General features: G+C 35.7%; 2 protein-coding genes across 5 annotated transcripts; one reads left to right on the top strand and one right to left on the bottom strand.

The window, feature by feature from the left end:
• Window positions 1-2,433: 2,433 nt before the first annotated feature.
• On the bottom strand, window positions 2,434-3,448 carry LOC101714113 (olfactory receptor 8H1-like). Its single transcript, XM_013070867.3, has one exon. The coding sequence runs from the start codon at window positions 3,446-3,448 to the stop codon at window positions 2,501-2,503; it is 948 nt and encodes a 315-aa protein (XP_012926321.1). The 3' UTR covers window positions 2,434-2,500.
• A 4,456-nt stretch (window positions 3,449-7,904) lies between these two features.
• On the top strand, window positions 7,905-16,108 carry LOC110348362 (uncharacterized). Of its 4 annotated transcripts, none has more exons than XR_002393572.2 (4): window positions 7,905-8,875; window positions 10,043-10,226; window positions 11,028-11,229; window positions 11,822-16,108. XR_002393572.2 is itself a non-coding variant. In XM_021255324.2 (2 exons), exons 1-2 carry the CDS (start codon window positions 9,605-9,607, stop codon window positions 11,177-11,179), a joined length of 774 nt encoding a protein of 257 aa, XP_021110983.1. In that variant the 5' UTR covers window positions 8,898-9,604; the 3' UTR covers window positions 11,180-11,704. The 4 variants fall into 4 exon arrangements, 1 of the variants encoding a protein (XP_021110983.1); XR_002393573.2 differs by having other exon boundaries at window positions 7,913-8,875; window positions 10,067-10,226; XR_002393571.2 differs by lacking the exon at window positions 7,905-8,875 and having other exon boundaries at window positions 8,898-10,226.
• Window positions 16,109-20,979: the final 4,871 nt, after the last annotated feature.

Consider the following 20,979-nt stretch of genomic DNA (forward strand, 5'->3'; position numbering starts at 1 on the left):
ACAATCATTAAAGTAGAGATGTTGCACTTTAGGCATCTAAAGTAAAGAAATATATGTTTACAAAAAATAACAAATTTCAAACAAGTAATTTTTATAATCAGAAGTTTGGAGTAGAATAATCAGTATAATAATTAGTACTCAAGATTAAATAAAATAGTTTACTTGCAAAATGGAGGTATTTATTATACAATAACTTTAAAATAGCAAAGAGAAAGTTTAAATGACAATTATAAATGTTGAGATAAATAATTTGGCAATATGGAGATTTTTATATCTCTTCTTCATCTAACCATATAGAGTTTCACACATTCTAAATTTCTTGTAAAATCTATCCATTACAACAGCTTTATGTAAAAAGTATAACAAGTGAGGCAAACAAGAAAATCATGATTTTTTTTTTTAGAACACTACACGCCTGAAGACATGAGGAGAAAGGCAAAGAAGCTGGCAGCTGAAACTCCTTGACATGTCACACAAAGGTTTGGTGTCCACATGGCTCACAGGAACACATTTTTTTTATTTTAGAAGCTATATTTTTTAATGCTATATATGCTCATAAACATTCTAGACAGTATTTTAAAATATACAATCTCTCCAAAAAGAAAATATTCAACTAATGATAACATAGATAACTTTCAGTGTAAGTAAAATGTTACAAGATCTTAACATTAAAGTTATCATCAGGTTTTCCACAGCACAATGTATAGGAATTTGTGAGCTTCCCATACAAAATAGAATAATCTTACTCTTGAGCCAGTCATTCAATAACACACCAGTAATCTTCCACTAGTTCCTGAAAGCTTTCTTCCAGTTGTTCATATTGCATGCTTGTTTCTATTTGGTTCATCTGGTTTGTCAATTCTTCTGGCCTGAGACATTTTCTCATCTTAGCAAGATCTCTCTGCTTTTTCTTATAAAGTCTGACCAGTCTTCTCTTAATATCCAGCCTGTAGGTTCTGTATTGCTCAGCATCACTCATGTCAGTCACCAGCAGTCAAAGAATTTCATAGCCACCTCCTTAATTTGGGTACTCTTGGATATGTTCCTGGTGCTTTACTTCAGTGAATCCAACAAATTTGATGAGAGAAAGGAGAGAGGGCTTCCTGCTGGGGATGGTGTAAAATATATCAAAGATGTATCCAGATAATCTCCCAACAAGTGTGGTGATTGTTTTCCACAATGAGGCTTGGAGCACACTTCTTCGAACTGTTCATAGTGTCATTAATCTAAATACTGAATAGTTTCACTAGTGTGAGAAACTGATAGTGTAAAAAAGGGTTAAAATGATTTAAATGAATAATTGATAATTTGAAATAGGAAAAAAGGTCCAAAGATGAAGGAGTGAAGGGAGGGGAAGGGGAAAGGAAAAGAGGGAATGGAAAAACTATGAGAAAAGAAAAAAAAACAGGAACACACTTAACAGCTACTATTGCTCAATGATTAAATTCACACCACTTCAGGTAGTAGCCCTACACAATGAGAATGGTAATTACACTTGTATACTAAGTACATGTTAATCTGACAGGTCTTAATTACACAGAGATTATTAGATAATAAAATTTAAAATAAGTGAGGAAAACCATCAGAGATTTTACAAGAAATGACAGGAATTACATTAAAACATAGATATACATTTATAAACAATGATCTACAAAACCATGCACAAAATTGTGAACAATGGATGTTGTGTTTTTCTCTTCTTTAAAAATTATTTTCCAAATTCCCTTGAACATTAAGATATATCACTTTCCTATAATTTCACTATAAATTAATATATTACTTTACTTATAATTCAAAATCAAGAATTACTGCCTTATTTTTTCTTTTTGCTGTTTGTTCCTAAATTAATTTGTGTTATAGATTGGTAAAATAAGGAATACTTTTCAGAAATATGTATTGTATATTGAAATATTATAGGACTGTAGTTCCTCCGACCATATTCACCAGTATTTATTGCTAGTGTCTGAAAAGTTTTACATCCACACTCTTCTTAGAAGGACATGGAATTACTGCATCCCCTGTGTAGGTAGGAATACTGGACCTCTGCAGTGCAGTGAATTCATGGAGGTTGAAATGTACCAGATCTAGAATCTAAATGATATAATCTTGATTTGAAATCTAATGCTCTAAATCTTGCTGCTGTTAATCTCTATAAACAGAATGATTTCTGGAACATGTAGTGCTTTTTCATTCTAAAATTCTCTATCATTGTAGTATGCACAGATACTATATAATATAGTTTTAAAATTACAATAATTTCTTGTTTTGCACAATAATTGCCTTTAAATCACAGGTTTATTACATGATAGATTTAACAGTTGAACTAGAGTGAAAATTCCAAGGTGAATTTGAAAAAAAATGTCCTTTGAAATGTCTATGATTAAGTCAAGGGCAAGTGGAGAGGATAAAATATCAGCTATTTACATAAGAGAACAAAGAATTTCCCAGAAAAAAGAAAAAACAAAAACAAGTGGACAAGTTTAAATGCCTAGCATCATTGTTATTTTAGTTTCCTGCAGGTATCTCTCTTCTGCAGGATTCTAACAGCAGCATTTTTCACCTCCTTATTTCTGAGACTATAAATGAGAGGGTTCAGCATAGGGATCACAATCGTGTAAAACACAGAAGCCACCTGATCCCTTCCCAAGGAGTAGGACGTCTTTGGTTTCAGATAAGTAAATATCATAGTGCTGTAGAAGATGATGACTCCCAGGAGATGAGAGGCACAGGTGGAGAAGGCTTTCTTCTTTCCAGCAGTGGAATTAATTTTTAGAATAGTGGAGAGGATGGACATATAGGATCCAGATATGATAATGAAGGACGCCACTAAATTGGATCCACCACAAATATATACAATGAGTTCAACCTCAAATGTGTCACTGCAGGACAGGGCTAAAATTGGGGATATGTCACAGAAAAAGTGCTGGATGACATTAGACTTGCAGAAATGCAGTTTGCTCATGAAAACCACATTGACAGTGGAACCCACAAAGCCAATCACATAGGACCCAGTGAGCAGGGCACAGCACAGTCTTGTGGACATAATGACTGGATAGTGCAGGGGATTGCAGATAGCTACATAGCGATCATAGGCCATGGAGGAGAGAAGCAAACATTCGGCAGCAACAAAGATAACAAAAAAGTACATCTGGGTGAAGCAGCCCAGGAATGAGATGCTCTTGGTGGAAGTCAGTAAGTTCTGTAAGGTTTTAGGGGTGATGACATTTGAGTAGCTGAGGTCGAGAAATGACAAGTGAGTGAGAAAAAAGTACATGGGGGTGTGAAGCTGGAGATCCAGGCCAATAAACAGTATCATCCCCACATTCCCTAGCACTGTGATCAGGTAAATCAGGAGAAAGAGCAAGAAAAGGACCAGCTGTGTCTCTTCAGAGTCCATCAGCCCCATGAGGATGAAGCTAGGTACACTGGTCGAGTTCCTTCTACCCATGATGCTCTACTGGACTAATGGTTGAATAATCAATGTTGATATTTAGCTAAATTGACTGAAAAATTGTTTTTATTTTCATGAGTGGCATTTTTTATAATTAGTGATATGTTTCTTTTCATGGGTAAAAATATACAGAATATGAGCAAAAATATTTAGTTGTTAAGTATAGCTATGGGAATATATTGACATTTGATTCTTTTTTATTCTAAGGTAACATCTTGTGTGCAGAATGAACCCAATACTATTGCAAACCCTTTCCTTCATTAACACATTTAATTCACATGATAATAATGTACCACAGGGACTCCTTCCCACATATTTTAGTGCAGAAAAAGGACAGAAAATGTTGCTAATGTAAAATCAGAGCAATTACAGGTTGACACTGTGATTCTACCAAGATATTTTCACCCCAGAGAACATGCTTATAATATTGTGTTTCTGGTATAAGTAGTTTTAGCAAATCTGAGTAAGAATGCTTAACTATTTATTCTAAAATGAATTTTTATATATTATTTCCTGTGTTTTAATTCCCAATGCTTTTCCATACTAATTGAAATAATTCTAGACTTGGGACTTTACTGAGGCACAGTAAGATTGTGGAGCACATAGAATGTCAAATTCCTGAAGATGAGGGAACCAAGAAAGTAAAATACTCTTTACACATTAGGATTTCAAAGATTGTCTACTTCTCCCCTGTCCTCTGGCCAAGAGCAGGAAAAGGCACCCCTTCCTGTCCTCCCCTCAGCAATTGGACTGAAAAGTAATGATCTGACAAAAAAATAGTTTGTACCTCTGAAAAGAATATTCAGATACAACATTAGGAGCTCAAGGTCTGGTTTAATTTGGACAAGGGAGGAAAGGAGCCTGGGGTGACTTTGACATAAAAGCCCTTTCACCTCAAAACTTGGAGATAGAACTCTGATGCCAAAGGGAACCTGCCTGTGTTCTTTGGCTTAGCAAGGAATAAACTCTTTTCTTTTCACCAATTAAATTTTCTCCATCTATTTTGGAGGGAGTGAAGGCAACAAGGACCATCAATTGTAATAATGATATATTTTCTTAACGTCTACTGAAAATCAATATTCTTGCATAAATTACATTTTCAAAAAATGTACGTTGCTTGCATACCTTGTTTCCAACAATTCTATATTAATCCTTTGCAAATCATAACAGTATTCATGGTAAGGTTTAAATAATATGTATATTAGTCTGATAAAATTCTCGTTTTATTTTACTAGTGTATTTCTCCCCAGTTTTAAAAATGATACTTACTGTGAGACAAAGGCTGAAAAAAAAACCTTCTTCCAATAATATCTGCTTGGAAATTTGTCAAACTTAGATTTCAGGAGTTGAAATTTCCATTGGTACAATATTTATATATCTGATGTAATTTAACTTTATGTTTCTGTGTATTCCTTTTTCATTCTGAGGTTAATTATATCACAGTAGAAATTTTGTTCATATGGTAATCCACTGCAAAATTTATCAGGGAGTTTTGTCTAAAGAGAATTCAAGGAGAAACTGTAAAAATAACCAGAGCAGTTCATGCCTTCCCTCCAAGGCTGGTAATTGCAGGGAGCCTTATAAAATGGACATGCAAAATACTGCAGCCTTTAGTCACTGTGTTAGTTACTTTTCTCTCATTGCTGTGACAAAATACCACACATTCAAAGTTCAATGAGAAGGAGTTTATTTGGCTTACAGTTTGTAGAGGTTTCAGTCCATAATCAGCCAACTCCAAAGTAGGATGCAAAACAGGCATGGCAGACCAGAAACAACATGGTACACACAAGGTAGCAAAGGTAACAAGAGAGAATTACTGGTGTCTCCTTGCCCCTTTTATCTTATTCAGACTCCTTAGGGGAGGTAGCACTCACACCCTTAATCCTAGTGCCCTTGAGCCTAGCATTGCATCATGAATCAATTCCAGCTTCACATACTCTCAATCAATCCTATGACCACATGAGGCTTTGGGGGGACATCTAGAACCAAACCATAACATTCCGCCCCTGGCCCCTCAAAGACCCATGTACATTCCTATACACAAAAGACATTTAGTCCATCTCTAAAGTTGCCAAAGTCCTAATAGTTTCAGTATTGCTGAAAAGTCCAAGTCCAAAATCTCCTCTGAGATTCAAGGCAAACTCTAAGCTACAAGCCCCTGTGCAAATGAAAAGAAAGTCAAAGTCTTCCAACATTCACTGGCATGGAAGTGGAAAGAGCTCCCAAACTTAACTTGGAATGAATAATTACTGTAGCACATCTGTCCATGGACTGTAAGCCAGCTTAACTAACAATATAGTAGAAATATGTTGTTTTTGTGCTTTGTATGGGCTACCGCAAAACTGCATCTGTGTCAACTTGTTCCTGTTTAAAAACACTTAATATGGATTAAACTTTTATTCCTTTTTTAATAAAATGCCCTATTAAAATTAAAGTATAAATTTTGATCTTCTTGGAGAATTATCAATCAAAAAGACAAGCATAAAAATAACAAATATGCTGAGGGATAAATAGGAGGTAAAATTTTGTAAGATTTCATGGACCATGTAATTTTGTGAAATATGGGTACCAATATATAATTTATTCATATTAAGTTGTAGATTGAAATGATATAAGTTAAATTATACATACATATGTCTAATATGTGTATATATGTGTGTGTTTGTGTGTATGTATGCTCCACACATACATGCCTGGAAAAGAACTGTAACAGATACAAATAATTTTTTCATCAATTTTTTATTTTCTATCCTGAAAGACAAGTTGGAAATAATTATGAAAATTTATCAATATATAGATTAGCAAATTTAAATTTAAATAATGAAAGTATTTGCACAAGATTTTTATGTATTTATAATTACAAATACAGTTGAAGGTTCACTATGTGGAAGAGAAATAGAGAATAATATTAGAAACTACAAACATCCTGGAGAGATGTCAAGGGGAGAAGGGGATGTAGGAGGTGCTGTGAATTGGATATACCTAAGAGAAAGTGTAGCACACACTCAGTGGAGTGGTCACATCTGAGACAGAATATGATTAAGTGATTATCTTTGACACTGAATATTCTTTTCATGAGTCAGTTTTGAAGATGAGCAGACAAAGATTGCCAGATTTGAAAGTCAAAACTGCTAAAAAAAAAAAAAAAAAAAAGGAAAAAAAATAATAAAAAGAGAATTGAGTAAAATGAAATCATAAGTGGCAGGGGAAACATTTGTTAAAAATCTCAATAATCCAGAGTGAACAGTAAAACACATACTAGGAGACAAAACATTTAAACAATAAAGATGCCTAAGTACACATATGGAAATTAGTAAATGAGAATCTGAAAAGATTATACTTGGACACAATGTTAAATGAATAACTTCCAGGAGCCACCAAAGGAAGCTTATTTGAACATTGAGATACCTAAGACCACAGAGTCTAAGATCAGCAGCATTGCTCCAGACATAGCACTAACAGGAAGGAAGAGTCACAAATCTCTGGTGCCCGCTTTACGCAGAACACACAAATTAATGACCCCACTGCCTTGGCCAGTTTCCTGACTGGAAATCTCAGCAGGACCAGCTGAGGGAGGGCCTGGTCTCCACATATTGCACACACAGGGGCAGGAACCTCCCACTCTTAAGCACACTCAAGGCTGGCAGCCAGGGGGACTTGGAGTTGAACTGGCACTGTGGGTGTGAGGATTGCAGAATCACATAGAGTTTACTGTTTTTGGTTGAACAGACGTTCATGTTGCATGAACAGGGAAAACAGGCTCAAAACAAATGAAACTGGTGAATTACATAGAAAGGTCAGATGGAAATAACTTGTGAAAAACTGTACAGCATAGAAGAAAATGTGGACAGATGCAATTTTAAAAACAGCAGTAAGGGAAAGTTTTCTTTTTAAAAAATAGATAGCTATATTGTTGTGCCAACAAATGGTCAGTAAGTCAAAAGATTGAAAGCCAAGTTTTTATTTCACTGGCCAGGGTCCAATCTCAAGGACGCAGCCCCAGAGAAGGACCCCGGACTTCTTTCAGCTGCAGTTTTTAAAGCAGTTTCAGAACCAGGAAGTTGGCTCGCTGGAGCTCTAGTGGCGCAATCGGTTAGCACAGTAAGCGGTGAGGGCGGGAGTGGCAAGTCCAGTTACAGAAGCAGATCGGTTGTTATGGGAATGGTACATTTTGCAGTTTTTATCTTTCTTTTCTTTTTTTTTTTTTTTGGTACCTGGGATCGAACTCGGGTCCTTGCGCTTGCACAGCAGGCAGTGAAACCACTGAGCTAAATGCCAGCCCTGCAGTTTTTATCTTGACAACAACACTTATCTTGATAAACTACCTGGGGGTTCAGGCAGAGGTCAGTGCCATGCATAAATGGAGATTTTACTAAAAATGGAGGCACAGAGGCTAACTTGACTCAGGCCTCACAATATGTACTTTGGAAAATGACATTTCAGGAATAAGAAATGATGGAAATGTTCCAGAAGGCACCAAGGCTAATATTTATAGGGAGTGCTAGGTGGTCCTGAATTCAAGGCAAAGTGAGATACTATGCGTTGTGCTGTTATAAAGTTGGGTATGCCTGCATCATAATGTCCCATAATCTTTCAGGAAGATACCTCCAAATCAAATGAATGAATCAAATGAAATTTTGATTTTTAATTTTTGAGGAAGCTCCATACTGATTCCCACACCCATTGCACTAGTTTACATTCCCACCCAAAATGTAGAAGGGTTTCTTTTTTATTACACCCTTACCAGAATTTTTTTATGATTTGAATTCTTCTTTTTTGGTGATCATTCTGTGAGACCTAAATAACTCCATTTTAAAATTTGATTCCATCTTAGAATAAGGCAGTAAAGTGGCCTAGACATAAATTCCACTTCACTGAAGTCAACTATTCCCCTAGTCTCCTTTGTGCCCATAAAGTAATGATAAAATGTCCTTGCTCTGGGACAACAGATAAAAAAAGGACACAACTCCTAACTCAATCCTCTGTTTGCCCAGAAAACAGATGCTCCCGGGCCCATTATCTATGTGCTGACCATGAACATTCTGTCAATGAGCTGATTATTCCTTTTTTATAAAATCTACATGTAGCTGCCCCTCAACCCCCACCCCCGTACACCCCATACTTGCTAAATATCAACCAATCATGTAACTGCTAAATGGAAAATCCCCAAACCTTGCTGTAGCCACAATAAAAACCCTGCTGATTTAAAATTCGGGGCTCTCAATCCTGATCTGCTGCGCCGGTGATGGTTGTGAGTCCCTGCTCGAGCTTGAATAAACGGAATAAACGACCCTTGTGTGTTTGCATCAGAATCGGCTCCTTGGTGGTCTTTGGGGACTTCACGATCTGGGCACAACATTTGGGGGCTCGTCAGGGATCCCCAAAACCCCCAGGACCTCCGAACCAGAGGGTCGGTACCAGCTGGTGAGTGTCTGTGTTTGCAATGTTGTCTGTCTCTAATTCGGGGGTCCAATTATTTCTGAGTAGGTCGGCAAATGGTCTAAGCCGACGCGCTGGTGGGCCGCTGACCCGGGGTCTTGGAAGACGTTTCAGACCCTTCTGGAGGGGACGGAGTGCCCCGTGAGTATCTGCGATTTCTGGAAGGACGGTGCGGGTCGCTCCCGCAGCACAGCGTGAGGCCTTCGTCCTACTTTCAGTTTTGCCTCCAATCGAGTGGAGGACTGTTTTGTCTTGCCTTTTGTTTTTCTGTTGTGCTTGGCTGTCTGTCTATCACCGTGTATTATTGTTGTCACTTGACTTGGACTGAGACGATGGGACAGACAGCGACCACCCCCCTGTCCCTCATGACGGACCATTTAAAAAAAAAAAAAAGTTAGGGAGCACGCTTATAATCTAAGTTTAGAAATTAAAAAAAAAGGTGGGGGGAAACTAATCACTCTCTGTAGTTCAGAGTGGCCAACTTACAGAGTGGGTTGGCCACCCGAGGGCACATTTGACCTCGGAACGGTTAGGAAGATCCGAAAGGCAGTCTTCCACTCCCAAACGGGACATCCTGACCAGGTGCCTTACATCATCACTTGAGAAAATCTAATACGTGACCCCCCTCCATGGGTCAAGCCCTTTTTGCCTCCACAGAAACAGCAGCCGGAGGTAATCCTGGCAGCCTATGAAAAGACTCCCAGAGTCTTTGCGATGGAAAAAGGCAAACCGAAACCGAGCCGACTGTGCCGCTTTACCCGGTCCTCCAAGGAGGAACTGATAAAGATCTCCTCTTTCCCCCTCCCTACCACCCACACCCCTCTCCTCCACTCCCGCCGCCCCCATTGGGGGCAGAGGGAGGAGCCCCGGCGGCAGCTGAGGAGGAGGCGCCTGCCCCAGTGGGCACCGCTAGTAGAGATGGCCCCACCCAGAACATTCACCCGGCATGCTGCCTCACTGGCAGGACCAGCAGACTCTACTGTTCTCCCGCTGGGAGTGACAGGGCCCCCTGATGAGCATGGTAACCAGCCTCATCACTACTGGCCCTTCACCACCAGTGACCTTTATAACTGGTGTACTCAATATGCCAAATTCTCAGACAACCCTAGGGATTTAATTAACCTGTTAGAAACTGTTTTGTTCACTCATCAGCCCACCTGGGATGATTATCAACAGCTCCTCCAGATCCTGTTTACAACAGAGGAACACGAAAGGATCCAGAATGAGGCCAGAAAATTGGTTCCTGGCGACAATAACCAACTCACTACCAACTTCAATACTATTAACCTTTCCTTCCCATTGTCCCGACCAGAGTGGGACTTCAACACAGCAGAAGGTAAGGAGAGGCTCTAAGTCTATCGCCAGACTCTGTTGGGAGGTCTCAAAACAGCTGCTCATAAGCCCACCAATTTGGCCAATGTAGGGGATGTACAACAGGGACCAAACGAAAGCCCGGCAGCCTTCCTAAAAAGAATTCAGGAAGCCTTCCGTAGGTATACTCCTATAGATCCAAAAGCAATTGCAGTCACAGTGTATTCCTTAATCCTAAACATATAGAAGCCAGCAAGTAGGGCACAGTGCAGTACTGTGGACATAATGACTGGATAGTGCAGAGAATTGCAAATAGGTACATAGCCATCATAGGCCATGGAGGAGAGAAGCAAACACTCAGTGCCACCCAAGAAGATAAAAAGTACATCTGTGTGAAGCAGCCCCAAATTGAGATATTTTTGGTGGCAGTCAGAAAGTTCACTAAGGTTTATGAGTAATGATAGTTGAGTAGCTGAGGTCAAGAAATGACAGGTAAGGGGAAAAGTATATTGGGTTGTGAAGCTGGGGATAAAGCCAAATGATCAGTACCATCCCCATGTTCCCCAGCATAGTGATCAGTTAAATCAAGAGAAAGAGCAGGGAGAAGACCCACTGCACATCTTCAAAATCTGTCAGCCCCATGAAGATGAAGTCAGGCACACTGGTGAAGTTCCTTCTACCCATGGTATTCATTTGCCATTAACTGTTGAATAATTAAATTTAGTACTTGGCCTGAGTATGATATTTTTGGTGTGAGGGTAAAATAAATTTTTAAGCATTGCTCTTTTTTAATGGTATGCTGCTTCTCTAAATTTCTCCCACTCAGAGCTCAACTATCTACTACTCCTGACCTCAGCTAAGAAGAGCAGGCAGAGGAGTTATGATGTGACAGAAAATAATCAGATCCCTTTGAAAATAATATGCAGATCCAGCTATCAGGAAGTCAAAATCTTGATTAATTTGGACAAGAGAAGATGAGACATGAGAATGACAGGGATATAAAATCCTGGGAGCCCTGGCCGGGGGAGGTAAGGATTTGAAGCATAACAGGCCTCTTTATCTTCTTTGAAGCTAACTATTCATAAACACTTTTCATTCAAGCAAAATAAATATTCTCCCAATTTTGTGAGGGTGGGGGGTGGGAGTGAGGGCAGTATGGATGTTTGTCTCCTACCACCTTTTCCTAACTTGAACACTCAAAATGACATTTCTTCGAAATATTATATTTTCAAAATATGTATATTGCTTGCAGTTTTTGAAACCACAACTCTATATTCTTGCTTCACAGATCTTATCATTTCTCACAGTAAGTCCTAAAAGACATATGAATACAAGTTTTTCTGATGAAATACTTGATCCCTTTTGTAAGATCTAGACCACTCCAACATGAAGAATGAAACATAATGTGATGAAAAGTTGCTGAAAAATAAAATTTCTTCCAAGATTATCTGGGTAGAACATGTTCAACCTCAACTTACTCTGAGAAATAAAATATAAAATCCATATAAGAAGCTGAAAATTTCTCAGATATATTTGCATTTTTTGATATAAATTATTGTTTTAGTACATTCATTTATTAACGAGATAAATTTATATCATGGTAGACATTTTGTTTTTCAGGGCCTGGTCACATGGAAACTTCCCCAGGAAATTTCATCTGAAAAGAATGGAGGAAGAAGCAGTGAGTATACAGCAAAGTGTGTACATCTTCCCTCACACCTGTTGACCTCAGGGTGCCTCATTAAATGGCCATTCAGAACACTGGATCATTTGGTCATGCACAGGGCATAGTTTCCTAGGAAGGATTACTTGGCCTGATTCCAAGGACAAGATTTTGAGGATGAAGTAAACAAAGACTTTTCCTGTTCCATCAGAAGCCACACCCTGAAATCAAAATCACTTTATGTTCTCTTGAGACACTCTAAAGAGTGGCTGAACTGCATTTTATTTAATTCTTAAACTGACACAGAACTACATTAATTTCCAAAGAATAATGTGTACATTGAAGTCATCAATGGGGAATTTTTTGGATCAGGTTGATGGAGAACACATTTCCAGAAACATATTTATTCATGACAGTGTATAAAGATTGGAACAACACAATTTTCACCAGGGAAGAGTTTATAATTAGAAGTATGACATGATGCTAGAAGTAAGGTGTATTCATTAGAAAAAAATAGAAAATGGAATATTCACTGATGACAAGGAATTCAAGACTCATTAACATTTTGTTTACATACTAGTAATTTTTCCCTTTATCTTCCTTTGTGCCCATAAATTTTATTTGGATGTGTACTTATCACTCTCTATAATTATTGTATTCAGTCATCCTAATATTATAACAAAAACACTATATTCTAACATGACATATGTTAGGTCAGCCTTTTACTAACCAAAACCTCCATGTGTTACATATTCTATTCTGCCTCATCCTTCACTGAGTGAACTGTCAACTCGCAGGTGATAAATGAACATTTTGAAGCTCCAAAGAAATGGGAGGGAACCTTCTTTCCAATTGGTCTGTGTCATCTGCTTAATATACAATTTATACATGTGGAATGTGTTTTCCTGTTTTGTGGAACTTGATTTTGTTTTCTATTTTGGAAAACTAAAATGATCAGAAAGACATAATCAGCACTGAATATAACATAAATTTTGTAATGAATACAGTAGATAAAATAATGGTTTTAGTTATACATAATTAAGTCAAATATTTTAAAAACATAAAAATAAATAGAAATACAATAATAAGACTAAAATATTTCATTATTATCTGTCCAACAAGAGGAAACAAACACGGGATTGGAAAGAGTAGACAGTGAGAATCAAGGAACATAGATATTGTGAATCTTACATTAAATCTCATAAAATGAACTGTGATTTATAGAGGAAAGTTGCTCTGTGAGGAAAAAAGTGTCCTGAAAATTTCAAGAGAAAATGTGTCATGGTAAATAAAAGCTACTTCTTTAAAGTATTATGTTATTAATGTACTTACAGAAAGCCAATGCTGTCCATCCACATTTTAACCCTAACAATCTTAATCCTAAACCTATTAATATCCCTAACAACCTTAACCCTAATCCTAATCATAACCTTAACAACACTCACCCTAACCCTAAAGTTGAGGTGTAAGATAAATAAGAGGATGGAGTGAATCTTTAAGCTAATATCACCTCAGTAGGCATGAGATTGCAAGATGCCAAGATGAAGATTTTTTACTCAAGATTTTCTATCAATGCAACACATTTGGTCCATGTGTAGAGATGCTTAAGATGACAGAGCACTTGTGGTAACTTCTGGTTCACAGCAGCAAGCAAAGTCACAGCAAGGATTTATAATCCCTTTCAGTGTAAACATTAGTGTGGTTTAATTGCTAGTTCATCACAGTTTAAATTCCTACTTTCATTTACATCCTTTTTCTTTTATCTTTCTGTCTTTCCCTCATTCTCTACAATATTGTCATGGTAGTTTTTCATTTCTTTCAGCTTTAACTGGTAAAAAAATCAAATGTTTATTTCTCTTATTTTCTTTCTTTCCTGAATCACAATATTTACCCAAATTTATGAGGTAAATTGTAATAAATTGATTTATGCATGAGTAGGAATCAACTGAACTGTATTAGCATATCTATCAAAATACACCTTTATCATTTCTTTGTGTTAAATCATCTGCTAATCTTTTCATTTTTTTGATGAACAGTATGTAATTTTTGGTAAAATTATATTTTCATTGCTATATTTTATTTCCCCAAATTTTCTAGGTTGAATTTATTTTTCTCTGTAGCATCTCATACTAGGAGCTGCTTTCCTTAAATATATGTTGCATGGTACTAAAATATTTCCATTTATCATATGCATGTCACTGTATTTTTCAATTGCGTGTTTTGGTTTGGCTCACTACTATTCTTGTACATTTCTGTGATAAAGTTTGTTTTCCATTTTTATGGCTCAATAGATTATAAAGTTCTGAATTTATCTTTAAAATACATCTTAGTTAACCACTTCTTATCTCTGAAATATTAATTTTATGTTCTATTCCATCATCAGTAAAAATATGACTCATTTTAAGTAAGTTTTGCAAACATTGAAATCTATAGAACACTTGTATTCAACTATCATAGATGAGGAAAGGATTCAAACGGTGATCTGGTGATCTGGTTTTGAAAACAGTAGTAGTCATAGATGATAGATTCCCCAAATGCATAAAAATACAAAAGTATTTGATACAACATATTAGATCATGAAATGTACAATAATTGAAGAAACAACATGTGAAAGAACACAGTAGTAAATGGGGTTCAGTAGGTGGAGCAGTAGGGAGCAATGAAAAATAGTACAATCAAGGTAAAATTCAATGGAAAGTTATCAAGGAAGCAAACAAATGAAAGAGGTGTCTTACAAGTAACTGGGAGGAAGTTGTTCCAGACAGACATCCCTCAGTTCAAAAGACTGCACAGATGTTGGTGTACAGAGTTTGAGGTGATCCAAGGAAGAATATATAGTAAGGATAAAATGATCTGGACTTATGGTAGTATGTGCTTTGAAAAAGGATCCACACATCTTTATTGGAAGAAGCAAAATTAGGCAGCAAAATCTGTATGCAAAATTTCTCTAAAACTGAAGCACTTTGATTTTTCAGGCACACAGCACTGACTCCATTATAGACACAATTTTATGTAATGAAAACTAAGCTGATCTGAATCATAATTCCTTCAAATTCATTTTCAAGGTCATAGTATTTTTTTCATTCATGAAGTTTATTGGTTCATTCTAGGTATAGATTTTGATCACATTCATCATTCATAATTTGTACCAATACATGATATATCTTGGTTCTTTTTTCCCATTCCCCTTTTGTCCCTTTAACCATTCCACCCTTCCCTATTTAAAAAAAGAATCTTTGTTTCCATTTTTTCTTTCTTTTCTCGTATTTTTTCCTTCCCTTCTTTCCTTTCCCCTTCCCCACCCTTCCCTACTTCTGCTTCCTTTTTGGACATTTACCTCCCATTTGACATGATCTATTTTACATTTTGGTCTTCATTTACATTTGCAGTTTCTCACACCAGAGAAACTATGTGGCATTTAAACATGTGTTTCCTATTTATTTCACTTAAGAGTATGGTCTCAATGTGCATCCATTTAGCTATCAATACCTCTAGTTTATCATTCTATATTTTTTATTTCTAGTATATCATTGTATATTTTTTTTAAATCTTCTTTATCCAGTCACCAGGTATTGATCATTTGTGCTGTTTCCAAGACAAATGGTGACAGGGTTGTGGAGGAAAAGGAACCCTTTTCCAATGTTGGTGGGAGTGCAGACTGGTGCAACCACTGTGGAAATCATTGCAGAGATAGCTCAAAAACCTAGGATTAAAGGTTCCATTTGACCCAGCTATTCCCCTGCTGGGTATCACCCAAAAGAATTAAAGGAATCATACCACAGAGATGTATGTGCACCCATATTTATAGTGGCACAATTTGTAATAATTAAATCTCATATCATAATATTTTATAGAGTTTTCTGGAAGAAAGTGATAACCTAACTGTACAATATTTATGCCTATTGCTGTATTATGAAATTCAAAAATTGTCCAGCATTCCAGGTTCATTCCTTCAGATTTTTTTCATGCATTTGTTCAAGATATGTTTTAGTCAAGGTTGTCTTCTGGAACATTAGTGTTTTGTTCTTTGACATTAAGCCAAATAAATATTATCTAGGTAATGAGAAAGAACAATGAGAAACTGGGTGAAATCATTATATTTAAAAATCTGGTTAGTATTAGTAATAAATTCTTCAAGTATTGATGTTAAGTTAACTTGTCATAAAATTCAAGGATCATTTTTTACATGTCAATACCACAGAAATCAAATGTTAGAGAAAGTCATTTTCTCATTATCTGTTATTTTCTAGATCAACATAAAATAATGTAAAATAATGAGAATATTCATTATTCAATGTAATAAAGCTTCATTCCTCATGGCTAAGTCACTTTTCATTTAGAAAATAATTTGATTTTCACTGTAACTATGCACTTTCTCTCTGAGCACTTAACAGCTTTATTTTATTATTTTGGTTATGAGTTTTGCTTACAATTTAGATCAACTAATATACTGATCTCAAGTTCATGAAGCTAGATAATGTGTTATCAGCTTCAGATTTGCATCTCAAAGACTTGAGCATGTGTCTGGGACATGTGATTGGAAAAAATTTATTAAGTGAAGAGTAATTGAATGAATGCGGTATACTTGTCTTTATGTGCTTGGATGTTTTAATATTAGGTTCATTCTTTTCTCTTTACCGATTCTCCTTCCTGTCTCTGCCTCAGTCCCTTTATGAAAAGTTTATACCCCATGTACTAACCCCTTTCTCCTGTCCATAGCCAATGCTCAACTCTCAATTTTTGTGAAACTTCTATGGAAGTTCCACTTAGGAGAATTATTACAGATCAGAACATAGCACATCATAGAACAAAGTACATCTCTTTGGCAGACTGAGAACTTTGAAATTAAGGAGTTGGGAAGGGCCTCTAACCGTCCTCTCATAATACTTCTCAGGACCTGCTTTCACCCTCAAAGCTGGCTATTTCAATTACCATTGAAATTCTTATGGTCGTATACAGTAAAACTCCTGTCCTTCCAAATAGTTCATAACCTGGAAATAGCTTTCTGTCCTTGAACCACCATTCCTGTGCACAAGCTGGCCGCAAAGAAATTCTATGACCTACCTCATGTGGAAGTATGTCATCTAACCCCCATTCTGGAAGGGTCTTGAAGTGTACTCTAGGGAAGGAAATACTCTACAAAGAGGCCAGGGAGAACATGAAAACTGAGACCATGTGAGATCTTCTGACCTCACAGATGATTATTATGCCATTAATCCCCATTTTCTAATGCCTATTCTATAGGGAAGTCCATTCTTAATTCTACATTTAGAAAAAAATTATTCACTTTCCTTTTATATTTACGTCTTTCTTTCAGCTGTTGCATATGCCATGTAAAACCTTTTAACATTACAGTAAAATTAGTAATACAGTATAGTGAGATTTGTTTTAGTATATGGATATACGCATATAATATATTTTCATCTGATCATAAAATTTACCTCCCCATTCCCAGATTCACTTCCTAAATTCAGCAAAAATGATTTTCTTGTTTTCTGTCTTCTCTTATTCATTGTTTTTAAATTTTTAAAATAAGAGGAAACATGAGATATATATAGTTTCCAGCTTATTTTGTTAATATTATGGTTTCCCGAATCATCCTATTGACATTTTCTTATAACTGGATCAAGTGGCATTTCTTCTTTTAGTTTTCTCTTTCTTTCTTTCTTTCTCTTTCTTTCCTTTCTTTATTTCTTTCTTTCTCTTTCTTTCTTTCTTTCTCTTTTTAGAAAGTACATGACAATTACCATACTGATTGTAGTAGTTTACCTTCCCATCAAAAGAGAGGACACATTTCCTTCTCATTCTTGCCAGCCTTCATTTTTTTTTTATTAACAAAGCTAGGCATTCTGTTTGATGTGGAATGGAATCTCATTTCAATTAGCTTTTCCATAGTTGCTAAATTGGTTAAGTATTTTTTCCTATATATGTTGGATATTTTCACTTCTATTTTAAGAACTATCTGCTCAATTAATTTACCCTTTTACTGTTTGGGATTTTTTCTTTACTGGTGTTAATTTTTTTTGATAAGACATTATTATTCTCTGTCAAAAGTGTAGCTAGCTGTGGTTGCTTTCCAATGCTGTGGGTTGTCTCTTCAGTTGGCTTTTAATTTGATATAGTCCCTTTCATGGATTCATTATATTACTTCCTGATGTTATTGGGTGCTATTTAGAAATTCTGTGTCTGTGCCTACAACTTCTCAGGTTTCCTATAAGTATTCTTCCAGCAGTTTTCAAGGTTTACATCTAGTCTCTGATCATATTTATTTTAGTACAGCTTGAGACATAGAAATCCTATCTGTACCTTCTGCATGTGGATATCCAGGTTTCTACTGGCTTTTACTAAAGAGGCTGTCGTTTTTCCTGAATAAATTTTGTCCCCTTTGTCAAAAATCAGATGTCTGAAGGTGCATGTGGTTGTTTCTGTGTTTTCTTTCTTATTCTCCTGGTGTTCATATTTGTTATTGTGTCAGTATTAAATATGTGTGTGTGTTTTTCCACCATGGCATGCATTTTAATTTGAAATTGAATAGTGTTATGCCTTCAGAATCATTCTTTTTGCTCAGGAATATTTCAGAATTTCTGTGTCGTTTGAGTTTCCATATGATTTTCAGGGTTGCTTTTTCTAGAATAATAAAGAATGGTGGTAGTTTAGTAGAAATTACATTCCACCTCCATATCACTTTTGGTGACATGGTGTTTTTAACAATGTAAATTATGTCAATCCATGAACAATTGAGTTTTCTTGACTTCCAATCTTTTCCAAATTTTTCAATTTTCTAAAATTTTCATTTTTTAATTTTTATTGGTACATATTTGTAGTACATAATGATTAGCTTAATCTCAGGGAGCTGTTTCACATAAATGATATTTCATAATTCGTTTATGTACACTCCTCCCCACCACATCCCTGCATCTCTTTAAACTCATCTCTCATAGGTATATATTTCTTTCCATCCATTGTAATTACATTCAATTACTGCTTGTTATTCTAGGATATTTAGCTACATTATTAGGTTATTTATTTATGATCAGTTTTTTCCTAACACAGGTGCAGCTCCAGATTTTCTCCTAAACTCTCTTCATTGTGTCCTTCAGATTCTGATATATTGCATTTGCTTGATTATTTAATTATAGGAATTTTCGAATTTCTCCCTTTATACCTTCAGGGCCCCACTGATTATTCAATAGTGTAATATTCAATCACTGTGCCAGTATTTCCTCTGTGGTTTCTTTGCTGTTACTTTATACATTCATCATATTGTGATACTATGAGGCATTTGAGATAGTTTTCATATTTTAAGTTCAATAACGCTTGATGGGCTTGAAATATTGTAAATATTGGAGGATTTACATAGGATGTCACAAAGAATGTGTACTATTATGTTTTTAAATGAAAATCTCTGCAGTATTCTGTTGTCTATTTGAATTATAGCAAAGTCTAATTTTTCTTTGTTGATTTTATTCTAGTTGTCCATCTATTTGTGATAGTAGAATACTGAAGACACCCACAATTATTGTCTTGAATTCTATGTGACCTCTTATATCAAATTCTTTCAGGAAACTGGGTACATCAATGTTGGGTACATATATATTTACAACAGTTGTCTCTGGTAACTTGCTCCCTTTGCCAATAGGGAATGACCTCCTTTGTCTCTAAGGAATAATTTCTTTCTGAAGTCTGCTTTGCTGGATCTAACCATAGCAACTCTGACTTGTTTTAGCCTTCAAGCTGACTGAAGTGTCCTTTTCCTTTCAATCAGTGTCTTTTGGGGCTACATGTAATTCTTTCAGGCAACATATACCAGTGTGTTGTGTTTTGATCCAATCTGTTATTTTATGTCACTGTAGACTTTAAAATTTTTTCATTAAAAATTATTAAATAGATTTTATAAATTTATTACATTTTGTTCTTTTTGTAGTGTTTGTTTCATATCTATTTCATTTTCTTTTTTATCTTTTCCCACAATGAGATGAATTTTTCCCCTTAGTCTCATGACTGTGACTGCCCTCTTTATCTGTTTTGAAAAGTCCCTTTAGAATTTTTGCAAAACTTTTTATTCAGTATTTCCTTAGACTTATCTTTGAAGGTCTTCATTTTTCCTTCAATTTAACTAGGTACAGCACTGCAAGTTTGTACTTATTTTCTTCGGGGCTTGAAACAAATCAGTTCAAGCCCTTCTGGCTTTTATATTTTCAGTTGAAAAATTTTGTTTTTCCTTCAGATTTAACAATTCTGAATGATTTAACATTTCTTTGTATTTGCTTTTAACCTACTAGGTCCAAATTTTTGGTTAGTTGACTGATATTCTATGAGGAGTTTCTTTTTTGGTCGTGTTTGTTTGCCTCTGTTCCCTAGTAAAATATTCTCCTACAATTCTAATAAATAGGTTTTCTTATGCTATTGGCCTGTACTTTATCATCCTACTTGAGTCTTCATTTTGTTCTTTTAGATATTCAAAGAGTTCTAAAATAATCTTCTCATTACTTGTCTTTCTTTTCTCTCTTGCTGGGCCATTGTTCCAGCACATCTCACTTTGTCATTTAATTCTAATATTCACTCTTGTTTTTTATACAACATAACTATTGCTGAGACATTCAAATGAATTTTTCATTTGACTTTTTTTTTGCTTAAATTTTTTTCTTGGTACATTTTAGGTATACACTACTTTTAAATTTATCTTTGGGTGAGTGTACCTGCACATGAAGTAAATTGGTTCTCATTTTTTCCCAATTACCTGTGCGCTCTTCACCCTCTCCAACTTCCATATTTACATAGACTTTGTTTCAATTTTTTTGTTTCTCATAATTTTTCCTTTCCCTTATTTCCAATCCACTTCCCCCCTCCCACTTCCCCTACCATGTTGGACCATTTCTTCCTATTTCAAATTATTAATTATTCTTTTTAAACACTTCAATCCTTATTTAAATTTTCAGTTACTCACACTAGAGAAACTATTTGGTATTTACATGTGTGTGTCCTATTTAATTCACTTAAGAGTATGCCTCAATATGTATCCATTTGGCTATAAATGTTTCTAGTTACTCAATTTTTATGGCTGAGTAGTACATTTTTTTAAAAAATACACATCTTCTTTATCCAGTTTCCAGCT

The sequence above is a fragment of the Heterocephalus glaber genome, unplaced genomic scaffold (genome assembly GCF_053883595.1).
Source record: "Heterocephalus glaber isolate CG9 unplaced genomic scaffold, H.glaber_assembly_v1.0 deba00001673, whole genome shotgun sequence".
In the NCBI taxonomy this organism is placed as follows: domain Eukaryota; kingdom Metazoa; phylum Chordata; class Mammalia; order Rodentia; family Bathyergidae; genus Heterocephalus; species Heterocephalus glaber.